Raw genomic sequence first — 23,828 nt, forward strand, 5'->3', positions numbered from 1 at the left:
CTTCTCATTGGAAATCAGCCATTGAAACCAGGACCAACCTACTCCTGTAGAGGAGTTGGCACTGTTGTTAAAGTTATAAACATGCCTCTTAAGAGAGGGGGAAAGGGAGAAACCTTTAGCAACTTGATGTTTCTCCCAAGAATGATCCTGACAAGGCGTAAATGTTGGGGGGAAACCAAGATTAGGGTTACAGTAAGGGGAGGCCTTGAAATGAGTGGCATTGTAAGTACTATTAGAAGAAGGAGGCACTGGGATTAGTACCTTGGAGATAATAGCCAAGGTAGTTATGTTTAAAGCAGAGCTATTTGCGGGGGTCCCTGAGCCTGATTGCTTCCCTGAAACTACTTGGCTCAGTACGGCACTGATAATGCTCCCTGAGACCTGACTGGACCGCAATGGGTCCTCCCAGTTAGTCAAATTTTTGGTCTTAAGGCTGATGCAATTAGCGTTTCCAAGGCTGAAACAAAAAACTCCTGTGAGATTAACTTGAGATTGATTAAAAATGCTCTCCATGTCCCCTCTAGGAGAGGCACAGGGAGCAGACATCTCACATGAGGTAGAGAAAAGAGTGGGGAGGACACTAGAATTACCATGAACCGGCATCGGCATTGGCCAAGCCCGTGCCACTGCCCACCACTGCATTGGTGTCGTCTGTGTCATCGGCACCAGCACCAGAACCAGAGCACGTAGCAGAGTGAAGATCCTCATCACAGGATTGCTGTGGTATCTCTTGTTGCTGGTCGGTTGATGTCAAGACTCTTCTTGTCAGGCGTTCAGGGACCAACAACGGTTCCGTGCGATCCTGGGGAAAAACACATACAGATCCTCGCGCCCATGTCAGCACGGGGTCGGGGCCGTTCCATTGGCCCGTAAGAACATCCTTCCACTTAACATAGCCAATCACAGAGGGCTGAGGGGACACATGTCTATCAGCCACAGAGCGACCATGAATATCCAAATTCAAAAAATTAATGGTAAAGAGAGCTAAGGACAGGCGTTCTTTAGGAGTGTGTTCAGCTCCTATTCCCCCTTTTTGTTTTTGTAAAGTTTCCTTTAAGATGCGATGAGCACGCTCAACAATGCCTTGTCCTTGAGGATTGTAAGGCAGACCATGAGTAAGTTGCACTCCCATGGTAGAACAAAAGGATGTAAATTGTCTGCCAGTATAAGCAGGTCCATTATCAGTCTTAAGGGATGCAGGAGCACCCCATGCTGCCCATGCTTCTAGGCAATGAGTAATAACATTACGTGCCTTTTCTCCCAATAAAGCAGAAGCATGAATAACTCCAGAGCACGTATCAACAGAAACATGCACATACTTGAGGTTACCAAAGTCAGGTATGTGTGTCACATCCATTTGCCAGACAACCAATGGCTTCAATCCCCGTGGGTTCACTCCATAATTAGGGGGATGAAGAAATGTGACACAATGGGGACATTGTAATACTATCTGACGAGCATCCGCTCTTGAAATGGAAAAACGCCTGCGCAGCGTTACAGCATTAACATGGAAATTCTGGTGAAATAATTTAGCCCCCTCTAAGGAGGAAGCCAAGCATATCAACTGACCTCTAGTGGCTGAGTCTGCACAGGCATTACCCTGTGATAACGGACCAGGAAGAGAGGTGTGAGCCCGGATGTGCATTGGATAAAAAGGAGCAGTGCAGCTACAGATAAGCTGTTGAAGCTGATTAAAGTAAGCAGATACATTATGGGCATTACTAATAGCTCCCACGGCCTCCAGGACTTTTAGTGCTTGTACCACATAGATGGAGTCCGAAATAAGATTAAAAGGAAAAGAACACTGTTTAAAAACCTCAATAACAATTTGCAGTTCCACCCATTGTGGATTTCCAGGAGCAAATTGATGCTGAACAGGGGGAGAATCATTAATTACATAAGCTCCCATTCCAGACTTGGAACCATCATTAAAAATATTAACAGCCCCCGGAATTGGATTGGGTGAAGTTACCTTAGGGAAAATGATGGGATGTTCTTTAACAAAATGGAGTAATGGATGGGAAGGGTAATGATTATCAATATCCCCTTGAAACGAGCAACATAGAATAGCCCAGTTGTCTAGAGTAGCACACAAAACATTAAGTTGAGCTTTAGTATAGGGTATAATAAGAGAAGAAGGTGATTGTCTGAAAAATTGAATGCTTTGTTGAATCCCTTTAAGTGCTAACGCTGCAACAGCATCAGGATAGTATTCTAAGGATTTTCCTGGGGATACATGTGGGTGGATCCATAGTAAAGGCCCATCTTGCCACAGTACTCCAGTAGGCTGCCGCATAGTGGCAAGCACACATAACTGGAAAGGTTTATCACTCTGGAGACTGCATAGAGTAGCATGTTGTATAGCTTCTTCTACTGTTATAAGGGCCGCTCTAGCCTCTTTGGTGAGGCTACGAGGAGAAGCAAGATCTGGATCACCCTTAAGGGTAGCATACAAAGGCTGGAGCACACCATTAGGAATATGTAAATATCCCCTTATCCAATTAATATCTCCCAGCAGTTTTTGAAAATCATTTAGAGTTTGGAGATCCTGAGTTCTTATGGTGATTTTTTGTGGTTTTAATTTGTCATACCCAATTATCGCTCCCAAATACTCAATAGAATTCCCCGTTTGAACCTTTTCAGGTGCGATATGTAGCCCATATTGAGCTAAGAGCTTTACTAATTCTTTATAGGCCTCATTAACTGTCTGCTCTAACTTAGCGGCCAATAACACATCATCCATATAATGAATGATCTTGATGGAGGAATACTTATGTCTGAGAGGTGCGAGTGCCTTCCCCACATACATCTGGCACATCGTGGGACTATTAGCCATTCCCTGCGGCAACAACCCACTCAAACCTTTGATCTGGTTCCTCGTGGTTACACGAGGGAAGGGTGAAGGCAAAACGCTGTGAGTCTTTAGGATGCAAAGGAATAGAAAAGAAACAGTCTTTAATGTCAATAGCAATAATATGCCAGCCCTGAGGAACAGAGGAGAGCAGAGGCAGCCCTCTTTGAATGGGCCCCATAAGTTGCATTTGAGCATTAACTGCTCGTAGATCATGCAGTAGGCGTCACTTTCCTGATTTTTTCTTAATAACAAGTATGGGAGTATTCCATGGAGAAGTAGAAGGTTGGATGTGACCCAAGTCAAGTTGTTCTTTGACTAGATCATGGGCTGCTGCCAATTTAACCGAGGGAAGAGGCCTCTGAGGCACCCAAACAGGCTCCTCGGTGAGCCATGTTATGGGTATTTGAGCCCCAGTGGCCCCTAGGAAAAACCCAGACCAAATCTGTTAAGCTTTTGATGACCTTGCACAGGATGCCTACGCCCCTGTAGGTGTTTTCCTAGTCCTAGACCTGGCCTATACCCCATATTTTGCATAATTTGTTGAGACACTGGGGAATAGTCATTACTAAGAGTGAACCCCATGTCTTTCATCAGATCACGGCCCCATAAAGAGATAGGTAAATCAAGTACATAAGGCTGAAAGGTGCCATTGTGTCCTTCCGGGTCCTTCCAAGATAGATGTCTACAGCTGATTTGAGGGGCTTGGGCATATCCAAGTCCTCTCAGGGATTGATCAGAAGTCTGCACTGGCCATCCCTTAGACCAGTCCTTAAGGGCTATGATACTACAGTCTGCTCCTGTATCCAGCAATCCCACAATAGATTTACCTTCTATGCTTAATTCCAAAGTGGGGCGATTGCTCATATCTAGTGACAAATAGGCACAATTCCCTCCGGTGGTACCAATCTCACTTCCCGTCCGTGACCTTGAGTCAGCAGGGAAGTGATTATGTAAGCTAGGCAAAATTAGTAATTGAGCAATCCGATCCCCTGGGGAGATAGACACAATGCCCCTTGGAGCCTCCACCATAACCTTTACTGCCCCTACAGTATCAGGGCTAATGACTCTGGGAAAGACATGAAGACCTTGTAAGATAGAGGATGCACGTCCAATTAGCAAACCTACAGTGCCAGGTGGTAAAGGCCCTTTGAACTCAGTTTCCACCAATTGGACTCCCATCTTAGGTGTTAATACGAGTCTGGAGGTGGAACAGAGGTCCAATCCCACGGCACCTGTAGTGGCTCTCCGCGTCTCATGGGATGGCATAGAGATGGCCATGTCTCGGGTTCGGGTGTGACATTCTCCACTGCCCTATATATTTGTGGGCCCTGGGGTCGGGGGCCCCTTCGGCAGTTTTTTGGCCCAGCTGAAATAGGCTGTCCATGGATGTCCCTCACTGATCTACACTCTTTTGCCCAATGCTTCCCCTTTTTACATTTTGGACACAGCCCCGGTTGACGAAGGCCATTGGAAGGGCCACCGTGAGGAGGTCCAGTAAAATTGTCTTTTTTGGGACATTCACGTCTGAAATGACCGGGTTGACCACAATGGAAGCATGTTCCGGCACCAGGACTGCCCCCTTTTGCAATCCGAAGGACAGCAGCTGCAAGACCTGCGTTAGTTAAAGGTCCTCCAATCTCTCTACACACTTTCATCCATGCTTCTATGCCCTTATTTTTATAAGGAGTGATTGCCGCTTTACATTCCTTGGTGCATTGCTCAAAGACCAATTGCTTGATAAGGGGCATGGCTCTATCAGGATCCCCAAAAATCTTTCCAGCGGCATCCACCATCCTTGCTACAAAATCTGAAAAGGGTTCTGTAGGGCCTTGTAGAATCTTGGTCAAATTACCAGACACCTCTCCTCTATTTGGAAGCAACTTCCATGCCCGAATGCAAATGTTGTTAATTTGATCATATGCCTCAAGAGGAAATCCTGTCTGTTGATTTGCAAATCTACCCTGCCCCAAAAGCATATCCTTGTCCCAATGGGGGTGTCCTGCCGCATGGTTTTGGGCGGCCTGCTCTATTGCGCCCTCTAGCACAAATGCTCTCCAGTCCAAATATTTACCCGGGGAAACACAAGCCCGAACAAGGATAGCCCAATCAGAGGGAGTCATGCAGTATCTAGACAGACTCTCCACCTGAGTTAGTGTGAAGGCGGCATCCACCCCATAAGTGCGCACAGACTCCACCAGGGTCTTCACAATTTTAAAATCTAAGGGTTCATGGAATCTTCCCCTATTGTCATCCTGAAAAACTGGATAAGCAAGACCCATCTCAGCGTTAACAGCCCTCCATGTTTGGGCATGGAAAGCTCTCCCCGAATCACCCCCACCATACGGCGGCGGATCCGGGGGATCGCTTTTCTTGAGCCCCTGTTTATTTCTGTTCCCTTCTCCTATAGCTAAACTCTCTAGCTGACGAGACAGCCTCCCGAGCTCTTCCTCCTCATCCTCCTCTTCCTCTGACCCACTTTCACATGGGGGTGTGCGCAGCGTACTGAGATCTGGATACAATCGTCTCCTCCCCTGTTTCACGCTCAGCACACTCCCATCCTCCTGAGGCACCTCACTTCCTGCCGTATCCGATTTCTCCTCATGTAATTGCTCTAGAACTTCCTGTCCTTTAGTAAGTGCTTCCTGACATCTGCCATCTGTAAGGCAACTACGGACCATTTTCCAAAGGGGTATCACCCCACCCTCTAATATGCCCTGCTCAGAAGCAAAGTCAAGATCTTTGCCTAATTTATCCCAACTAGGTACAGTAAGCCTGCCCGAAAATGCAAACCACGGTGCAGCGATATCTATCTTCTGTAAAAATCTCTGTAAAGTACTATGTTTCACTTCCAGGCCCTTGGAACATAACAGGCCATCTAGGGCCAGGAGAAGCGGACTTGAAGATGTGGCACCCATGACACAACAACAAAAGAAGCACAAAAAAGAAAAGCGAAATGACACAACAAAAGAAACACAGAAAACAAAAGCGACAGTAGAAGCGAAAGTACACAGTGCAGCTGCAATAAAATGTAATGCTCTCTCTTTCTTTACAGAGGAGCTGCCCCGCTTTGGTCGCGGATCCCACTTACCTGGGACTAACCCCGCTTTGATCGCGGATCCCACTTACCTGGGACTAACCGGTGCACCACCCCTGACTGCTGAAAGTTCTGGTTCCCGGGTTTCGGCACCACTTGTCGCGACCCCTTGCCTGCAAGGAAGACGCAACTCAGGAATCTTCTTTCAGCAGTTTATTCAGGCCCTTGATATTTCTTCTTCTCTTCCTCGGATGCCCCTCCCAGCCTTAATAAAGCATCTCAAGCCCCAATGCGAAGCTGCCATGTGGAGCTTTCTCATAGGGTGGTGAAAAACCATGCTCCAACTCTCCCAAATAAGGAGTTGTTTGTCACAGACCACAGCGGAGCCAGCGCCATCTTGTAATGGCGACCATAGTCTGCAGAAACGGCAGAAGCGGCTCACCACAGTGGGGGAGCTGTCTGATAATGTCTTTATATTTATTTATTTGTAAAGAACAATTGCTCTGTTTTGTATTTTTTATTGGAAGACTTTTCCTTCAGTTCTATGAGAATCTAATGGCATTCACTTCTTGTCTACATGTTTCTTGTTAGGAAATTCATTGTCAGGTGAATTAGGACACCCATATGTGTTGTTTATTTCATTTCTCTTGATTCCTTTGGACTCTTTACCTTTCGTCTTTGAAATCTGTATTATAATATGTAATGACAAGAGCTCAAGGGTCCAGGTCAGATTTGGGTGCCCAACTAAATTTTTACCCCCAAGGAGAGACTTAACTCTCTCCATTGTGTGCTCCCTGGGGTTTTGAGAAGGAACAAGGAGGGTGGTCCTGTGGTCAACAATGCTGCAAAGATATGTCACACACTGAGGCCTCAGCCTGCCAAGGCAACACAGAACTGAGAGGGACCAACGTCCTCAATGCTATGAGCTGCCTACTGCTGAGGTGGACTCATGACCCAAGACTCCTGCAACCAGCCACAGGCTCTTTTTGAGTCTGTCCCACCAGCACACAGTCTTGCTCTCTCTATGAGGTTAGTCCTACATTTAAGGCCTCTAATTCCTACTGAGTAAAGAGTATCACAATGGTGAGCCTTGAATTTTGCTTTAAGACAAAATCCTGTTTCTGCTCTTGTGTCCTGTTCCTTAACAAGTGGAGTCTTGATTTTCTTTCTGTCAAGACATCTTGGAACAGTTGGGGTGGAGACAGTCTCTTTGCTGCCCAACTAAACCCAGTTCCTGAGTCTCCATCTGAGGTTACTGGCATGGGGACAAGGATAGTTGGGCTCTACTGGGCACCTGCCTAGTTCTGAGTTTCAAGTCTAAGGCTTGGACTTAATTACCTTTCCATTCCCCAAGAAGAATGAGTCTTTCTTCATGCTGGGCTTCTTAGATTTAGGGAAAGCACAACTCTTATTTTCTTCTCTCCTTCAATGTGTCTTTTCTTTATATTATCATAAAAGCAGACACTCACCTGCTTTCTTTTCTTTTCATACACCTCATTTATTTTCTCCTATCAAGTTTTTTAGTTTGTGAAAAATGTTTACATGGGATATTTGTGGGAGATCACTGAATAACCACCTTGATCTGAATCCTAAACTACATAATCTCATACCATAATAAATATGTATTAATATTTTACTATTTCCAACATTGATATAACAGCACAGTGTTAAATTCACCTCACAATATGAGTTTAAACAAAAAATTTTGGAAAACAAAACATAGAGAGAATATACTGAAATAGATATGAAAGGAGAAATTGTTACTCACAGCATTTCACTAATGGTTCTCTGGACCTTCCTACCAATAAACTAAGATTTTGATATTTGAATCTGGAAAGAAGTATTTTAACTTTCCTTTAATCCATAAATTTCCTTGTAATGTGTTTGATCCCTCTACCCACATACCTATTAACCTAGTGCAAAATATCTTTGACTTTACATATGTAAGCACTCAATTCAACTGAGAGAAGTATGGCCACTTTCTTGTCTATCCTTTGAAAAGTATTGCAAACAGAGTGTGTGGACCAATTTATATGTAATCCTCAAAATAATAAATTAGAGAAACAAAATCATGAAGATTGATTTTAAGTTGAAATACTCTACAAAATATATCTTGTCAAGTAAAAAAGTTGAGAAGGGAAAGGACAATATTAGAGATTTACAGGACAGGAATAAATGAAGAGCTTCACCCCTGCTGTCCCCGAATCTGTGGATTCAGGGAAGGACCTCTTAGTCCTCTCCTCTTAGTACTCTCTGGACAATTCATTCTTTAGTCCCCCAGGAATCAGACACTACTTCCTGGAACCTTCCATTCTCTTAGGTAGTGGAGAATGCACTAACCATACCTGAGCAGATGACTCCTGCATCTTTAGAGTGCCCACAGTTGTTCTTTCCCCAGCCCAGGGCAGTGCAATTCCACAAGTAGGCTTCCTCTCCTGTGCACGCCAGCTCTGTCAGCCAGATGGGCCCCGATCCCTTTCCAAATTGTGCATATAGCAAGGCATTGAAGGCCACTCCACAGCCTAGTTGTCTGCACACCACATGGGCATCTTTCAGGTCCCAGCTGTCACCACAGACAGTGCCCCAGGAATGCTGGTGAAGGATTTCCACTCTGCCTGCACAGCGACTGCCACCATCCACCAGGCGGAGCTTTGGGCTCTCTGAGGAGAAAGAATCATGTCAATGGCTGTATTTACAAAGAGAATGAGAAGGGTTCTTTTGGGGGAGCAGGGGTGTACTGGGGATTGAACTCAGGGGCACTCAACCACTGAGCCATATCCCCAGCCCTATTTATATTTTATTTAGAGACAGGGTCTCATTAAGTTGCTTAGGGCCTCATTTTGCTGAGGCTGGCTTTGAACTCAAAATCCTTGTGCCTCAGCCTCCTGAACAGCTGGGATTACAGATGTGTGCCACCGCATTGGCTGATAAGGGTTCTTTTGTCATGTGGTACTCCCTCCTCCAACCAAGCAGTTGGCAGATCTATTTTCATAATGCAGAGCTTGCTGTGTAAGACATGGAATCATTCATTATACTAGGGTAGTAGGTAAGTCTCAGTTTCTACCATAATGTGGGAGAATTAATTGGGAAAGAATAAGAAGTGGAACTAAACACAAAGTAATAAAGTGAGTAGTCTCAGGTAGAAGTTATTATGTAGATCTGATCAGAGTAAAACTTGCTGTTGGTAGAGTTCTGCATATGATGTGACAAAACTATTTGAGAAATGCAGAGATTCATAATTTGAGTAGCTGAAAGTGTCTTTTCTGAATGATTTCTAAGAATTAGTGTAATGGGCCAGTATCTGCATTGGTTTCTTATAAAGCAAATACATATGAGTATTTATGGACAGAGATTTGGAATGATGAAAGTACAGGAGATGGAGTAGGAAATGGGGATGAGATCATTAGAAGTCTCAGGTGACAGCTATGAATTCAGGGGAAAAATGTAATTATATAGGCATTAAGACTGAAAAATTAATGGATCATAAAACAAACCATAGTTAATGCAATATATTTCACTAATGATTCTAGGCTTCATAGTTTAAATATGGATATTTAATTTCAAATTTGTGTTTGCTTTAGGTAGTTTGGGCAACCTTCCTGTATAGATGATGACAGATGTTGACATTGCCCAAATGCCCCTATGAATCATAGAATGCTACTTTCCCCCAAATATATTTAATCTGTGCTTGGACTTCCTACCAGGAGTTCTTGATGAGGAGGCAAATAGCAGAATAGAAGTACACTTTTTGTGGCTCTGTGAGTGACAAGAGTCAGGGAACACAGGGGAAGCTCTATTCTGAGAAGAGAAAGAGGAAAAACACCAGGAACTAATAAAGAAATGACAAGAAGTGTCAATGAGATGGAGAAGCATTAAGGCAGACCAGATAAAACTACAAAGCAATTAACAACTTCAACTCCAGCTGTCTTACATGTGGAAGAAACACATGGTTCTTACAAGCTTTAGATCAAGTTTGGGGAGTTGTTTTGAGAGGGACTCCTTCAGTACAACAAGAGAGCTTTATAGGAGGAATTCATCTCATTGCTCAGCAAGTTCTCAGAGTGATATTACTGAGAGCCATCATGAGAAGGGTCCTATTGTATGGGCTAAACTGTGTTAGAATTACAAAATATGAATTAATCATAATTTGAGGTCCTTGGGTCACCCTTCCACAGTGACAGGGTGGGTAGTGAGCGCCTATAGTCTCAAGAAGACTGATTTCCACAAACATGCTGAGATAGTAGTAGAGAAGGGACTAGAGGCCTCATTGATATGTAGGCCTTTTCTATGTGAAAAGGAGTGTTCCAGGTCTGAGAGCTGAGACAACATCTGGTGATTAACCCCATTCCTGTGCCCCATCTCAGGGTGGAGCTCAAGGGTTTGATGTTTACACCACTTTTCACAGGCATTCCAGGGATTCACTATGACTAGGACACTTGGTATGCCCCCATGGGAATGAGGTCTCTGGAGCAGAGTTTTTCTACAAGTTGTTTCCAGAAACACTGAAGGCAGGGCTTGTGGTGACTTTGACTGTTGCTATGCCTCAACTATTTGAAACAGAACCTCTCCAGCAGGATGATGGCCTGTCCCATCAATATTCCTTAACCTCCATGGTAGGAACTGAGGAGCACAGTGCAGGCAACATATCACACCTATCTCCTTTTGATGGGAATTCAAAGGAACTAGAATTGGTTTATTTTTTAGCCTAGTTTATCCTATATATCTGATGGATTCAAATGTTAAATGAACAAAAAAGAGATTTCTGCATGCAAGTATCTTGTGTAGGAGGAATTTTTGACACACTTTTTTTTTCTTTTTAATGTACACATTATTATATATTCCTTAATACTATGTATTTAGTGCATTTTAAAATTCTTTAAAATGATTTTTTCTTTCTTCTTTTTCATCTTTTTTATATAAAATAGTTTTCTTCTTATTGTTTATTCCCTTTCTTCTTTTTGCACTTTCTTCTGCAATCTTCCTTTTTGAATTAATTTTCCTTTTATTAATTTACTTTCTTGTTCATTCTACATTTATTCTTTCCCTTATCTATTGTTACTGCTTTCATAGTTGTTATTGAGTTTATTTGATTATTACTGTATTTATATAGCTGATTTATGTTTATGTGGTTGGTACTCCTTTATTCACTTTCTTCCTTCTGAGTCTTGTTGGTGATTAAGCCAAGAATCTCAAACATGTTGGGTGTGCTTTGCCACTGAGCTACACCTCCAGTCACTAGAGTGAGGTAGTACCTTATTGTAACCAAGACCTAGCCCTGCTCAAGACTTGGTGGATATTATGGTTTGGATGTGAGGTGTTTCCCAAAAGCTCTGGATAAGACAATGCAAGAAGTTTTAGAGGAGAAATGATTGGGTTATGAGACTCTTAACCCAATTAGTGAATTAATCTCCCAATGGGAGTAACTGAGTGGTAATAATATTCTTGTCTTTCACTGACAGAGGAGACAGGGAGTTGAGTGTACTTGGAGGGGAAGGATTATAATGGGGCATCATGTTGTCTAATCAGAGTAAGAAGAACATGTGCCATCATGGAGTGGAAAACTGAAAAACTGTTAAGGGAAAACATTTGGGATATGTATGAGGATGAAATATATGGAAAAGGATCATGAAGAATATGTGCATAAGGAGAAGAGGCAATAGAGAAGAAAAAATGCAATCAAGATCTCAAGATGTACAGTTAGTGGTGGTCAATAGTGTGGTCATACAGGGAGATGGAGTATGGAGGAGTAAGGGAGAAATTCAGGAATGGAGAGGCCAGGATGTTTTTTCAGTTGTGTTCAATGATGCTGGCAGCACCAGGAACAGGAGAAAGAGGAATCTGGTGAGCCTGGTATAGCAGCCTTCTTGGATGATGGGAGTGTGCAGACTGGATAGTGACACCAACAGGACTGGTAGCTGGTGCCGTCTCATGGGGCAAATTTCAAGTAGCTGAACATAAAGAAAAAGAAAAGAATTGTTTAAATTTTCTGGTGCAGCTTTTTGGGTCTTTTAGCAGCACAATTCACAATAGCTAAACTGTGGAGCCAAACTAGATGCCCTTCAGTGGATGAATGGATAAAAAAAATGTGCTCTATATATATATATATATATATATATATATATATATATATATATATATATATACACACAATGAAATTTTACTCAACAATAAAAGAGCTCAAAATCATGGCATTTTCAGGATGGCATTGGAGAAGATAATGCTAAGTTAAGTTAGCTAATCCCCCCCCAAAAAAATGCTGAATATTTTCTCTGATATAAGGAGGCTGACTCATAGTAGGGTAGGGAGGGGGAGCATGGGAGAAATAGATGAATTCTAGATAGGACAGAGTGATGGGAGGGAAAGAGAGGGGCAGGGGATTATCAAGGATTGTGGAATGTGATGGACACCATCATCCAAAGTACATGTATGAAGACACGAACTGGTGTCAACATATTTTGTATACAAACAGAGATATAAAAAATTGTGCTCTATATGTGTAATAAGAATTGTAATGCATTCCACTGTCAGTTATTTTTAAAGAAGATCAATTTAAAAAAATGTCAAAAATTGTTTAAAATGACAAAAGAAAGCAGAAATATTTTTATTACAATATTTGGCCCAGAAATATCCTGTTGAAAGGGAATCATGGAGCCTCTAAATGATAAGGACATCATTGTTTTCAGAAGACAGCCAAGTTTTTATTAAAACACAAAACTGAAGTGGACGTTATAGTTTTAATTAGTTGGAAGATGGTAGCCTCCAATTTACAACAGGCACCATGGAATGTTTTCTGAGAGAGGGATGAAGTGGGCATGTTAGTTTTCAATAGCATATGGGAAAAGCTCATAGGAGAGAGTATCAATTAAGTCCACTGAGACTATGAGGCGATCAGTTCAAGAAGAAAATAAAGCGAGACCAGGCTACTCATTTCATAGCACTTCCACATGATGTAGCTGATGAAATGACTAACAAACACCTTTCAACCGTATTGTTATTGGTGCCATGCCTTGAGAGGCCTCTAGCTCCTCTTACCCATCCAGGTAATTAGGTATCACTCTCCCCACATTCTTCCTGCTCTGCTTATGATAAAATTTATCAGTCCCTCAAGGCCACCATGCTCCTACCACCTCAGTAGTTACACTGACAAAATGCTCTATGTTCTTGTGCATTGGACCTTATTTAGGTCTCAAGTTAAATATGATTGCTGTCTTCCTCAATGAACATATTTGCACAGCACCTTCCATGCCTTCATGACACTCAAATTTATGTGTGGTTGTGTAGTCACGCTAGAGTGTAAACTCCATGAGAGCATGCACAATATTTTCTTCTTGTGTCTCTCTTCCTGCCTGGAATTAAGTTTTTACCTATAAATCCCTCAATTATGTATCATCAACAAACTAATCTGTAGTGGATTCCAGAGTAAACAGCCTATTGTATTGGATTCCCCAAGTTGTCACTCACTCAATTGAAAGTGTGAGGAAGATGAAGTGTTTACTCTAAACCTGAATTTCCTCATCAGAAATAAATGATCACCATGATACCTATCAAGAGTTGATTGTGTTGGTGGGAAAAAATTGATAGCACTTAGCAAGCAATGTGTATTACTGAGGTCTAATCATTCACCCTCTCACTAAGGAAATACAGATTAATTAATATAATCTAAGACTGCATTAGGTAATTGCTAAGAATATTCATCAGAGTATAACTTTATGCTCCCATACACTCAGTTCAGTCTCTTGGTACTTTTCATATAAAGTGCTATCATCGCAGGTTTCCTTGCACCTGCCTTTCAAACAGAATTTCAAGAAGTGGGTCAAGTAATCTCTATCCAGTATTCATTCTTTGGATTTATTTCAACTCATTCATTATGTGTGCATATATGAACCTTTCCTGACAACAACCTAAAGGTATAGAACAAACACACAGAAGTAGACAGTAGGTCACCTGTACATGTGATATGAGCTTCCTCCTTTGCAGAGCAAGATTGGTGTTTCCAGGGGTCAGAAGGACACTGCCAGAGAGAGGTGTCAGTTTTTCGACAGTGAATTCCATCCACCCAGGAAGGTCTAGAACCTTCCCTGGAAGGAATAAAGAAATCTAGAGTCCCAGTTTCCCCACAGCCAAGCTGTCTGCAGATCACGGACAAAGTCATGGGTTCCATGGGGCTGTGGCAGACACTGCCCCAGGTGTTGTTGTAGAAAACCTCCAGCCACCCAGCACACTCTTGGTCGTGGCTCACCAGCCTGAGGGCCAGGAACTCTGAAATAGAAAGAGGGACATCAGGGCTAAGTAAGCACTGAACTCTTATTGCTGTTTTTCATTTATTCCTAAATAGTGAGTGCTCATTGCTGACTCTGCTGAGGAAGTGCCCACTAGGTGAAGGAATGGAAGTTTTTACCCTTTAACCTGTTTTGCTAAATTTTACTGCTCTTTCTGTTTTTACACAAATGTAATATTAGCAAATCAATAGGTGGTAACTTTGACCTGGGGGCTCTGCTGTAAATAAACTCTTTATCTACTCTCTGACTAATCATCTGACAGACCCTAGAAAAGGATGGCTGACAGAGTGGACAACAGTGGAGCTCCAAATATGCTCACTCCCTGATCCTGGGAGTCTGTGAATAGTTTACCCATTGCATAAGGGCTTTGTAGACATAATTAAGTAAAGAATCTTTTTGTGGATTATCCTGTATCATCCTGGATTCATAGGTGAGCACAATCTAATCATATCCTTAAACTTGTATCCCCCAAAGTAGATAATTCTTTCTAGCCCTCATCAGAGGGAAATGTGTTCATGGAATGATGGTCAGAGAATTGCACTGCTGTTGGTTTGAAGAAGGAAGGGGCCATGAGACAAGGAATTCAGGCAATGTCTAAAAGCTCCAAAAGGAAGGAAATGAGTCTTCCTAAGGCTTTAGCTGTTACATCCTGCTCACACCTTGTTTATAGGCCAGACAGACCCAGGTCAGGCTTCTAACCTACAAATTGTAAGATGATAAATTTGTGTTGTTTGAGTCACTCAATCTATGAAAACTTGTTACAGCAGAAATAGAAAACTAATTCAGTGGGTCAAGATGTTGCACCCACAGGTCACAGAAGAGTGATGGCTGCTTTAATTGGACACTGTAGAGAATGACTGTGACAGGGGACAGTGTTGAGAAGGAAGGTTCTGAAGCTCAGTTGCTCCAGCAGAAAATGGAAGGACCTCATCTTCTCCTCTGCTGAAATAACAGGAATTGTAAGAGGAGCTCCTCCTCCCCTACCCTGTCAACATCTGCCCAGCCTCTTCCCCAGAGCTCAGGCACCACCCTGCAGACCTTCCCTTGCCCTCCCCTATCTGTGAACAGTGTGCACCACAGACCTGAGCAGATGACCCCAGCATCCTCCTTGTGACTGCAGTTGTGTTGCCCCCAGCCCTGGGAAGGGCACTGCCACACATGGGCCTCCTCTCCTGTGCAGTTCAGCTCATCCAGCCAGAAGGGCCCTGATCCCTCTCCAAAGTGAGCAGAGATGGTGGCCTCCAGGGACACTCCACAGACCAGCTGTCTGCACACCACATGGGCATCACTCAGGTCCCAGCTGTCATCACAGAGGGAGCCCCAGGAGCCCTGCTGCAGGATCTCCACTCTCCCTGCACAGGGACTGCCCCCGTCCACCAGGCGGAGCTGTCTGCTGTCTGAGGAGAGATAGGGTCATGTCAGTGGGCATTTCCACAGGTAATGAGAAAGCTCTTGTTCTGGGGTCCTTGCTCACCTAAGCAGTTGGCAATTTGGCCCTCTGAGGTTGCAGAGCCTGCTGGGTCAGACCAGGAGTCATTATACTGGGGCAGCAACTGGGTCTGGTTTCCTACCAAATGAGAAAAGAAACCTGAATTAAAGTACATAGTAGCTAGTGATGACATCTGAGGTGAAAGCTGTTGCAAAGGAGCATTAAATTTCTATCTTCAAAGCTTATCTTCTAATGGAGATTTCTGCTTTTTATTATGCTAGACTTTTTTTGTTTTAAGCACACACCTAGGAATGAGTTTAGGAAAGTGGAACATATTAGTGCATATTAGGCAACAAGACTTTTAGAGTCAAGTTTAGAGAAAAGTGAAAGATAGAGTCAGGTATTTTCCCCTTTAGCCATATTTCATTCAAAGTTAGTAGGTGAGATTCTGAAAATATCAGCATGTTTGCCTCATTTCCCTGGGAATACACATGTGTAATTTAGTTTGGACCAAAGAGGTGGAATTCTGTTGAACATCCAGAAATCTTGCATCACATTCTGTGAACTGAAAGTAGAGGTTTTTTTTAGATGGTGCCCATTTCTAGACACTTCAATCATTTTTACTTAAGGTGATCTACCCTAATTAGACTGAACAGAAGAGGCAAAATACCTTTCTGAAGGTTTCATATGATGTGCATCTTGGCAGAGAAATAATTAACAAAAATCCAATAAATATTTTAGAGTCATGCGTTACTTTCAAAAGTCAGTAGATAAAAATAAGGACTAGTGGATGAGTCTAAAAATAGTGTAGATGCTCTTCAAAATAGAAATAGTAAGTGGAAGAACATGGGAAAATACTGAGTGAAGCACAGAAATACAACAGGATAAAATATATAATAGGGAACTAAGAGAGATGATGAGATAACCTAACATTCTTAAAATTCTACAAGTTTTAGGTACTTAGGGCCACAATTTTTTAATATATTATGACTCGTTTTAGTTATATGCGACATAAGAATCCATTTTAAGCGATAATACAAGCATGGAATATATCTTATTCTAGTTAGAGTTTCATTCTTATTGATGTACATGATGGTGGGATTCCCTGTGATGTTTTCATGCATACACTTGGGAAAACTCTGTCAGATTCTTTCCACTGTCCTTCTCTTATCCCTCTCCCTTCCCTATATAGCCCATTTTCTAATCTACTGCATTTCTGTTCTTCCCTTCACTGCCCCATCTTCTTTTTGTAGGTTAGCTTTCACATATCACAGAAAACATTTGACTTTTGGTTTGATAGTTCTGAAGTAAAAATAGAAAATACATAAAGTAGGATATTTAATAAACATATAGTGTTTAAAAATATCAAAAAAATTTCACACTCTATCCATTCCTCCTAGGCCCAAATCTGGACTGACAGTGGTGAGTTGCCTATAAGCAATAGAATGTGATGAAGCCTGAACAGCTTGACTTAAGAACCTAGCTTAGAAAGTCAGGCTTCCTCCTCTTGACTTTGTAGGATGTTTGCTTATTGGGAAATCTACTCTGTAAGGACTACCATGGGGGAGACAGCATTTGTAGGTGATTCTGTCAGCAACCCCAGGTGAACTTTACACTGCCAGCCATGTGAATGAAATATCCTGGATTCCCAGCTTGGTCAAGTCTTCAATGACCTCAGCTGCAGATGAGATCCAAGTGCAACCTCATGAGAGATTACAAGAGGCAACTGCCAAGAGCCCTTGCCAAATTTATGAATCTACAAATCATGAGAAAAATAAAATATAATTTTTATTTGAATTGCTATGTTCAGGAAAAATTTATTATGCAGCAATAGCCGCCAAGATTACATTTACTATGAAACACAGGATTCTTACATTCCCATGTTCGTTATGGCACTATTTACAATAGCTATGGTATGGAATCACTCCAAGTGCTCACTGAAAGAAAAAATTATGAAGTATAGATGATATGTATATACAGCCATAAGAAGACTGAAATCCTGTCATTTACATCAAAACAGATGGTACTGGAAAACACTGTTCACATACAGAAAGACAAGTACCCAAGTCCTCTGTCATATATGGAAGTAAAAAGGAGTCCACTGGAAAATAGAGAGGAGATTGCTACAGGGTAGGTCATATTTATAGCACTAGATGTGTCCAATGTGATCTAAAAATTATTGAAATTAACTTAAAAAGACATGTTTTGTATTTTAATTTTTCTAACATATATAGTTTAAATTTCTACTTTGGGAAATGTCAAAGCCAATTTTCATTTATATAGAACATACTCAAACATCAATTTCCAAGTTCTCTTATTACGATTTATTTTTTTTCTTATTGTCATAGCTCAAAGTGAGAACTTTCATATAATTATTGGCTTGTATTCTTCAAAAATATCATTACCATGGCATACAAAGAAAATTTAAAGAGTTTCATAGTAAAAAATATAACAAAACATGAGAACTGAATGCAGTACATTATCATACATTTTTTACTGTGAATAACTTATTTAGGAAAATTAGTAAAATTATGAACAAGATTAATACTCTATATAATCATATTACAGCAAGGTGGATTTATGGAATTGGCAACAATGCTGTGTTAATATATGAAATTCTTGATAACATTTTAGGAGTAATGGGACATATTACATTATCCACCTACTCACCTACTCTTAACTACTCATTCAGAAAGATTTGATTAATTTAGGCATAAATGGAGAGGAAGGATGGAATATAGTAAAATAATGACATTTGGAAATCTGGTTAGGGTTACTTGGAAATTTTATACTATCCTTGAAATTTTTTCAGAATTATCAAATTAACATAAACAAATAAAATGAAAGAAATAAAAAAGAAAAACCAGCTCCCCAAACACATACTAAAAATAAAGGTGAAAACAATTTGAACACATTCCTAGGATATTTCACCAAAAGACACATTAATGGCATCAAACACAAAAACATGAGAAGTAAACATCATAAAAGCTATGTATAATCTCTAAGAGAAATTTGATATACCTTGGAAGTCAATTATCTCCATATTCATGTGTAGTCCAAATCCAATGTCAACCTAAATTCCATCATTCATATATATATATATATATATATATATATATATATATATATATATATATATATATAAAGTTGTTTCTAAAATTTATGTGAAATGCATATGACCAAGTATGAGTAATGCATTAGGCAAAAGAAGCTACACAATTAGAAGAATTAGTTTAATCTTTAAAGAAAACTTACTCAGACATGCTAAAAAGTTATAATAATTAAGGAGGTAAGTACTGCTGTAAGAATACACAAACTACAGAATTGAATGGAACAGAGTATAGAATGAGTAGGAAAATATGTACTGTTTATCTCAAAGGTGACCTTGTGGTGGGAAAATGTTCTTTCAGTAATAATGCTGAGTCAACTTACTCTCCAAATAATAATGTGAAACTTTTCTTCACATCATACATAACCATACAATATCAACCCCAGATACTGTACAATTATATGCAAAAGAAAAATAACTAAGCACATATAAGACAATCTGGGAGAATGTGTTTATGATATCATGGTGTAAATGTTGTATTTTGTGTACAAAAATGTTGATGAGCTATGATTCATTAAGAACATTTGACACCTGAAAGAATATCATATTAAGAGAGTGAAAGTAAAAGCACAAGGATTACAAACCTGATACAAATACATACATATTTGTACAAAAAGCTATTGTCAAGTTAATATATGCGATCATTATTTGGGAAGCCAACAAGTGTCAAAACTTAATGTCAGTTGACTCTATCAATACATGGTCATGTGGTCATTCAGCAGAAAACTCAAAAGCAAAATAATAATAATAATAATAATAATAATAATAATTGAAGTTCTGCTACAAATAGCAAAATGGTTGAATTCTAAGCACAATGTGGAGTCAAAGTAGACACAGCAAGAGAAGATACTGCATGATTTTACATAAAAGTCAAAAGCTTACAAATCTTTCTTTGGCAACAAACATTAGAGTGGTCTTCTTTGGAGGAGAGGAGAGCACAGTGACTGGAGGGATGTGCAGGTGACTTCTAGGGGTAACTGAAGCTCTCTGATGGTCCAGGTGAGAAACTTGACAAAGCTGTCATTCATTGTTATACATTGTTCTCTATGAATTTCAATAAGTAATAATGCTTACTTTAAAACTATTCCTCTTAATACCCTTTGACAGAGCTTGAAAGATGAATGATCATTGAGAAGAATCAGGCTTCCTCTTTCGCTTCGCTCCAGGCGGAGAAGCTGAATGTGTAATCAGCAGTGGATTGTAAGTACCTGAGGCAAAGAAAGCTCAGTGCGCCCCGCCTTTTTTTTCTTTTTTTTGAATATTTTTTATACAGGGAGAGTTTGTGGATTGGGATTGTTGGCGGGGCTGTGGTTTCTGTGCCGAAAATCCACTCGGCGGGAGCCGCCATTTGCTTTCTGCTTGCTGTCTTGATGGCTCTGTATACACTGTCCGGCAGCCACACCTAGAGGTTGGAGCTGGGCTGCGAGCCGAGCCCTGTCCTCCGAAGGCTGGACTGCAGCCTCGAGCGTCTCGGTGGCCTGTTCGCCGATGCACCTTCGGGCAGAGCCTGCTCTGGGGTCGTTCTGCACCCCCCTGCCAGGGTACCCGTGCTCCGGAGGAGGGGGACGGAGAGCCACGGCGGCAGCCGCTTGGGCCCCTGGGGCCGGGCACCGGGCTGAAGAGCTGCGGAGGCCAGGGCGGCTCTGCTACGGTCGCAGACAAGCGCGGCGCTCGTCAGCGCGGCCCAGAGACGGAGGCGACGGCGGCAGGGTTTCATTTCTAGAAATCTGGACTGGAAACAGAAGCAGCAGTTTGTATAATCCCAAGAACTTGCTTATGCCAGGAAGCTGTAAGGGCAACATGAATATCATTGATGAGATGTAACATGGTGGCAGGCGCAGAGAGATCAAGTCTCTGACATCTTCAACTGCGCGGGCATAGGGAGCCGTAAACTGTCTAAATGCTGTTTGCTCATGATCACTAGGCAATGCTGAGCTGACGTGGATCTGGGGTATACAGGCTGGGCCCCTCAGAACACACACACAGAGCCCGAATCGGAGGCAATTAAGCTCCGGTTCACCTGCTTCCTGTGACTCAGCACTAACGATCCCGCTGAAATAATTGGCCGGCCCTTAGGAACTTACAGAGGTAAAAGCCAACCGAGCCTTCATAGGCAGTGGCCACAGGACTGAAACGGGGATTGGGAGAGACAGTCAGGACCCACCCGTTGCATTGGTCACCAGGCAAAGGGAACAAACGGTCACCATTTGCATGGGATATCACCATGGCAGAGAAACGGCGTCACGGGCAGAGGAGATAACTGCATTGAAACCAGCGCGACAGGTGTGTAATCCCCTAGTCATCTCTCTCCACACAGCAGGGAAAACTTAAGGGCCAATCCCAGCTCTCCTGTGAATGCAACAACCAGACCGAGGGAATCAGGAGTGGCGCGGGACTCGCGGCGCGGAACTCCCGGCTACCGCTCCCACCAGTGCTGACAACTGAGGTCTCTTGCACCAGCTACCGGGGGCGTGGCTACAGGAGGGCAAGCAAATTCGCTGGGGGATCTCAGCCCCAAGCTCTACAAACTTAGGGTCTGAGGGAGGCAAACAGGGAGAGTGAGCCCAGGTGTTCATGAAAACAGGGCTCCCAGGAGCAGCAGACCTGGCGTGTAGCCAGTATTGTGGTGAGCGCCACAGGTGAGCACGGCCTGGCTTGAGGAAACACAAGACAAGGCCCTAGACACTCAGGATTGGAGACCCGCCCAGTCTAGGAGATGGAGCTGCTGCACAGTGAATGGTTCCCACCTATTGAGAGGAGAAGCTTGGCCCAGTGGGCACAGCTCCACCTACTGGAAGAGAAGTTAATAGAACTCTAGGACTGCATTTATTATTATTATTATTATTATTATCATTTTTTTTCTTTTTTTTCTTTCATTTTCAATTTTTATTTGTTGTTGTTCTTTAATTTTTTTCAATGTTTCTATTTTTTTTAAATTTTTTTTATTTTATTATTATTATTTTTTTAATTTTAATTTTCATTTTTTATTATCACTATTATTTTTGTTAAAAAATTTTTTTTCGTCTTTTCTTTCTTTCTTTATTATCTAATCTTTGTTATTCTTGTTTCTTTTGTCTTTTCATTTCTTTTCAATTTTCTTATTCCCCCTTCCTTGAATTCTACCTGCCTAATCTCATTCTCTTTAGTGACTTCTTCCCTTCCCTTCTAATATCTTTCCTCTCAAGCATCAAATAAATCTATAAGAGTAACCAGTAACTCAGCAGTCAAACAGAACAAGAAGTAACATGTGCAGCATAAAAAAGCAAGGAAGAAAAGGAGTACAAACAATGAAGGACAGCCTAAATATTCAGGAGGACCTAGAGTCAGCAGAAAAATGGTCATATAAAGAACTCAAGGAATACCTTAGACAGATGGAATGGAACCTTAAAGAAGATATGAGACAGCAAATCCAAACAGTGAAAGAACACTTTGAAAATGAATTACATAGTCAGATAAAAGAAGAAGTTAAGCATCTTTATCAGGAGATTGAGATTATAAAAAAAAAAAAAAAAAAAAAAAAAAAAAAACAATAATTCTAGAAATGAAGGAAACGATAAACCAAATTAAAAACTCAATTGAGAGTATCACTAACAGAGTGGAGCAAGTAGAAGCCAGAACATCAGATAATGAAGACAAAATATATCATCTTGAAAAGAGCCTAGCCAACTCAGAAAGGCTGGTTAAAAACCACGAGAAAAACATCCAAGAGATATGGGATAACATAAAGAAACCAAACCTACGAGTCATCGGGATAGAAGAAGGTACAGAGATTCAAAGCAAGGGAATGAGTAACCTGCTGAAAGAAATAATTACAGAAAACTTTCCAGAAATAAAAAAGGAAACGGATATACAAATTGTAGATGCATACAGGACACCGAGCACACAAAATCACAGTAGACCAATGCCAAGACACATTGTTATGAAGATATCCAATATACAGAACAAAGAGAAAATATTAAAAGCTACAAGAGAAAGGAGGCAGATTACATTCAGGGGTAAACCAATAAGGTTAACAACGGATTTTTCATCACAGACGCTGAAAGCAAGAAGATCCTGGAACAACGTATTTCAAACACTGAAAGACAATGGATGCCAACCAAGAATTCTGTATCCAGCAAAATTAAGCTTCAGGTACGATAACGAAATAAAAATCTTTCATGATAAACAAAAGTTAAAAGAATTTGCAGCCAGAAAAACAGCATTGCAAAGCATCTTGAGCAAAACACTACACGAGGAAGAAATGAAAAACAATAACCAAAACCATCAGTGGGAAGTGCCTCTATAAAGACAGAGGGTGAGGGGAAAGCTAACCATGGAGAAACAAACTAAATTAAAAAAAAAAAAAAAGAAGAAGATAAATAATCAAACATGGCTGGATGTACAAACCATATATCAATAGTAACTCTAAACATTAATGGCCTAAACTCTCCAATAAAGCGACATAGGCTGGTAACATGGATTAAAAAAAAACAAATCCAACAATATGCTGCCTCCAGGAGACACATCTGATTGGAAAAGACATACACAGGCTGAAGGTGAAAGGTTGGGAAAAAATATACCATGCACACGGTCCTCGTAAGCAAGCAGGGGTGGCCATCCTCATATCGAATAAAATTGACTTCAAGACTAAATTAATCAAAAGGGATAAGGAAGGACATTATATACTGTTAAAAGGAACCATTCACCAACAAGACATAACAATTATCAATATTTATGCACCAAATAATGGTGCTGCGACGTTCATAAAACAAATTCTCCTCAAGTTCAAGAATCAAATAGACCACAACACAATAATTATGGGTGACTTCAACACACCTCTCTCACCATTGGACAGATCCTCCAAACAAAAGCTGAATAAAGAAACTATAGAACTCAATATCACAATCAACAACCTAGACTTAACTGACATATATAGAATATATCAACCATCATCAAGTGGATATACTTTTTTTCTCAGAAGCACATGGATCCTCCTCAAAAATAGACCATATATTATGCCATAGGGCAACCCTCAGTAAATATACAGGGGTGGAGATAATACCATGCATTTTATCTGATCATAATGGAATGAAACTGGAAATCAATGATAAAAGACGGAAGGAAAAATCCTACATCACATGGAA

The 23,828-nt window shown here is 41.2% G+C and overlaps 1 protein-coding gene across 1 annotated transcript in view; it reads right to left on the bottom strand.

The window, feature by feature from the left end:
- The window catches only part of LOC114104822 (uncharacterized), a 419,591-nt gene that overhangs the window by 73,830 nt on the left and 321,933 nt on the right, over positions 1-23,828 (bottom strand). The window contains 4 exon segments of the mRNA XM_071609308.1: positions 8,234-8,548; positions 13,833-14,147; positions 15,250-15,564; positions 15,642-15,734. Coding sequence (XP_071465409.1) covers positions 8,234-8,548; positions 13,833-14,147; positions 15,250-15,564; positions 15,642-15,734 — 1,038 coding nt within the window.

Source organism: Marmota flaviventris, chromosome 3 (assembly GCF_047511675.1).
Source record: "Marmota flaviventris isolate mMarFla1 chromosome 3, mMarFla1.hap1, whole genome shotgun sequence".
Classification (NCBI taxonomy): domain Eukaryota; kingdom Metazoa; phylum Chordata; class Mammalia; order Rodentia; family Sciuridae; genus Marmota; species Marmota flaviventris.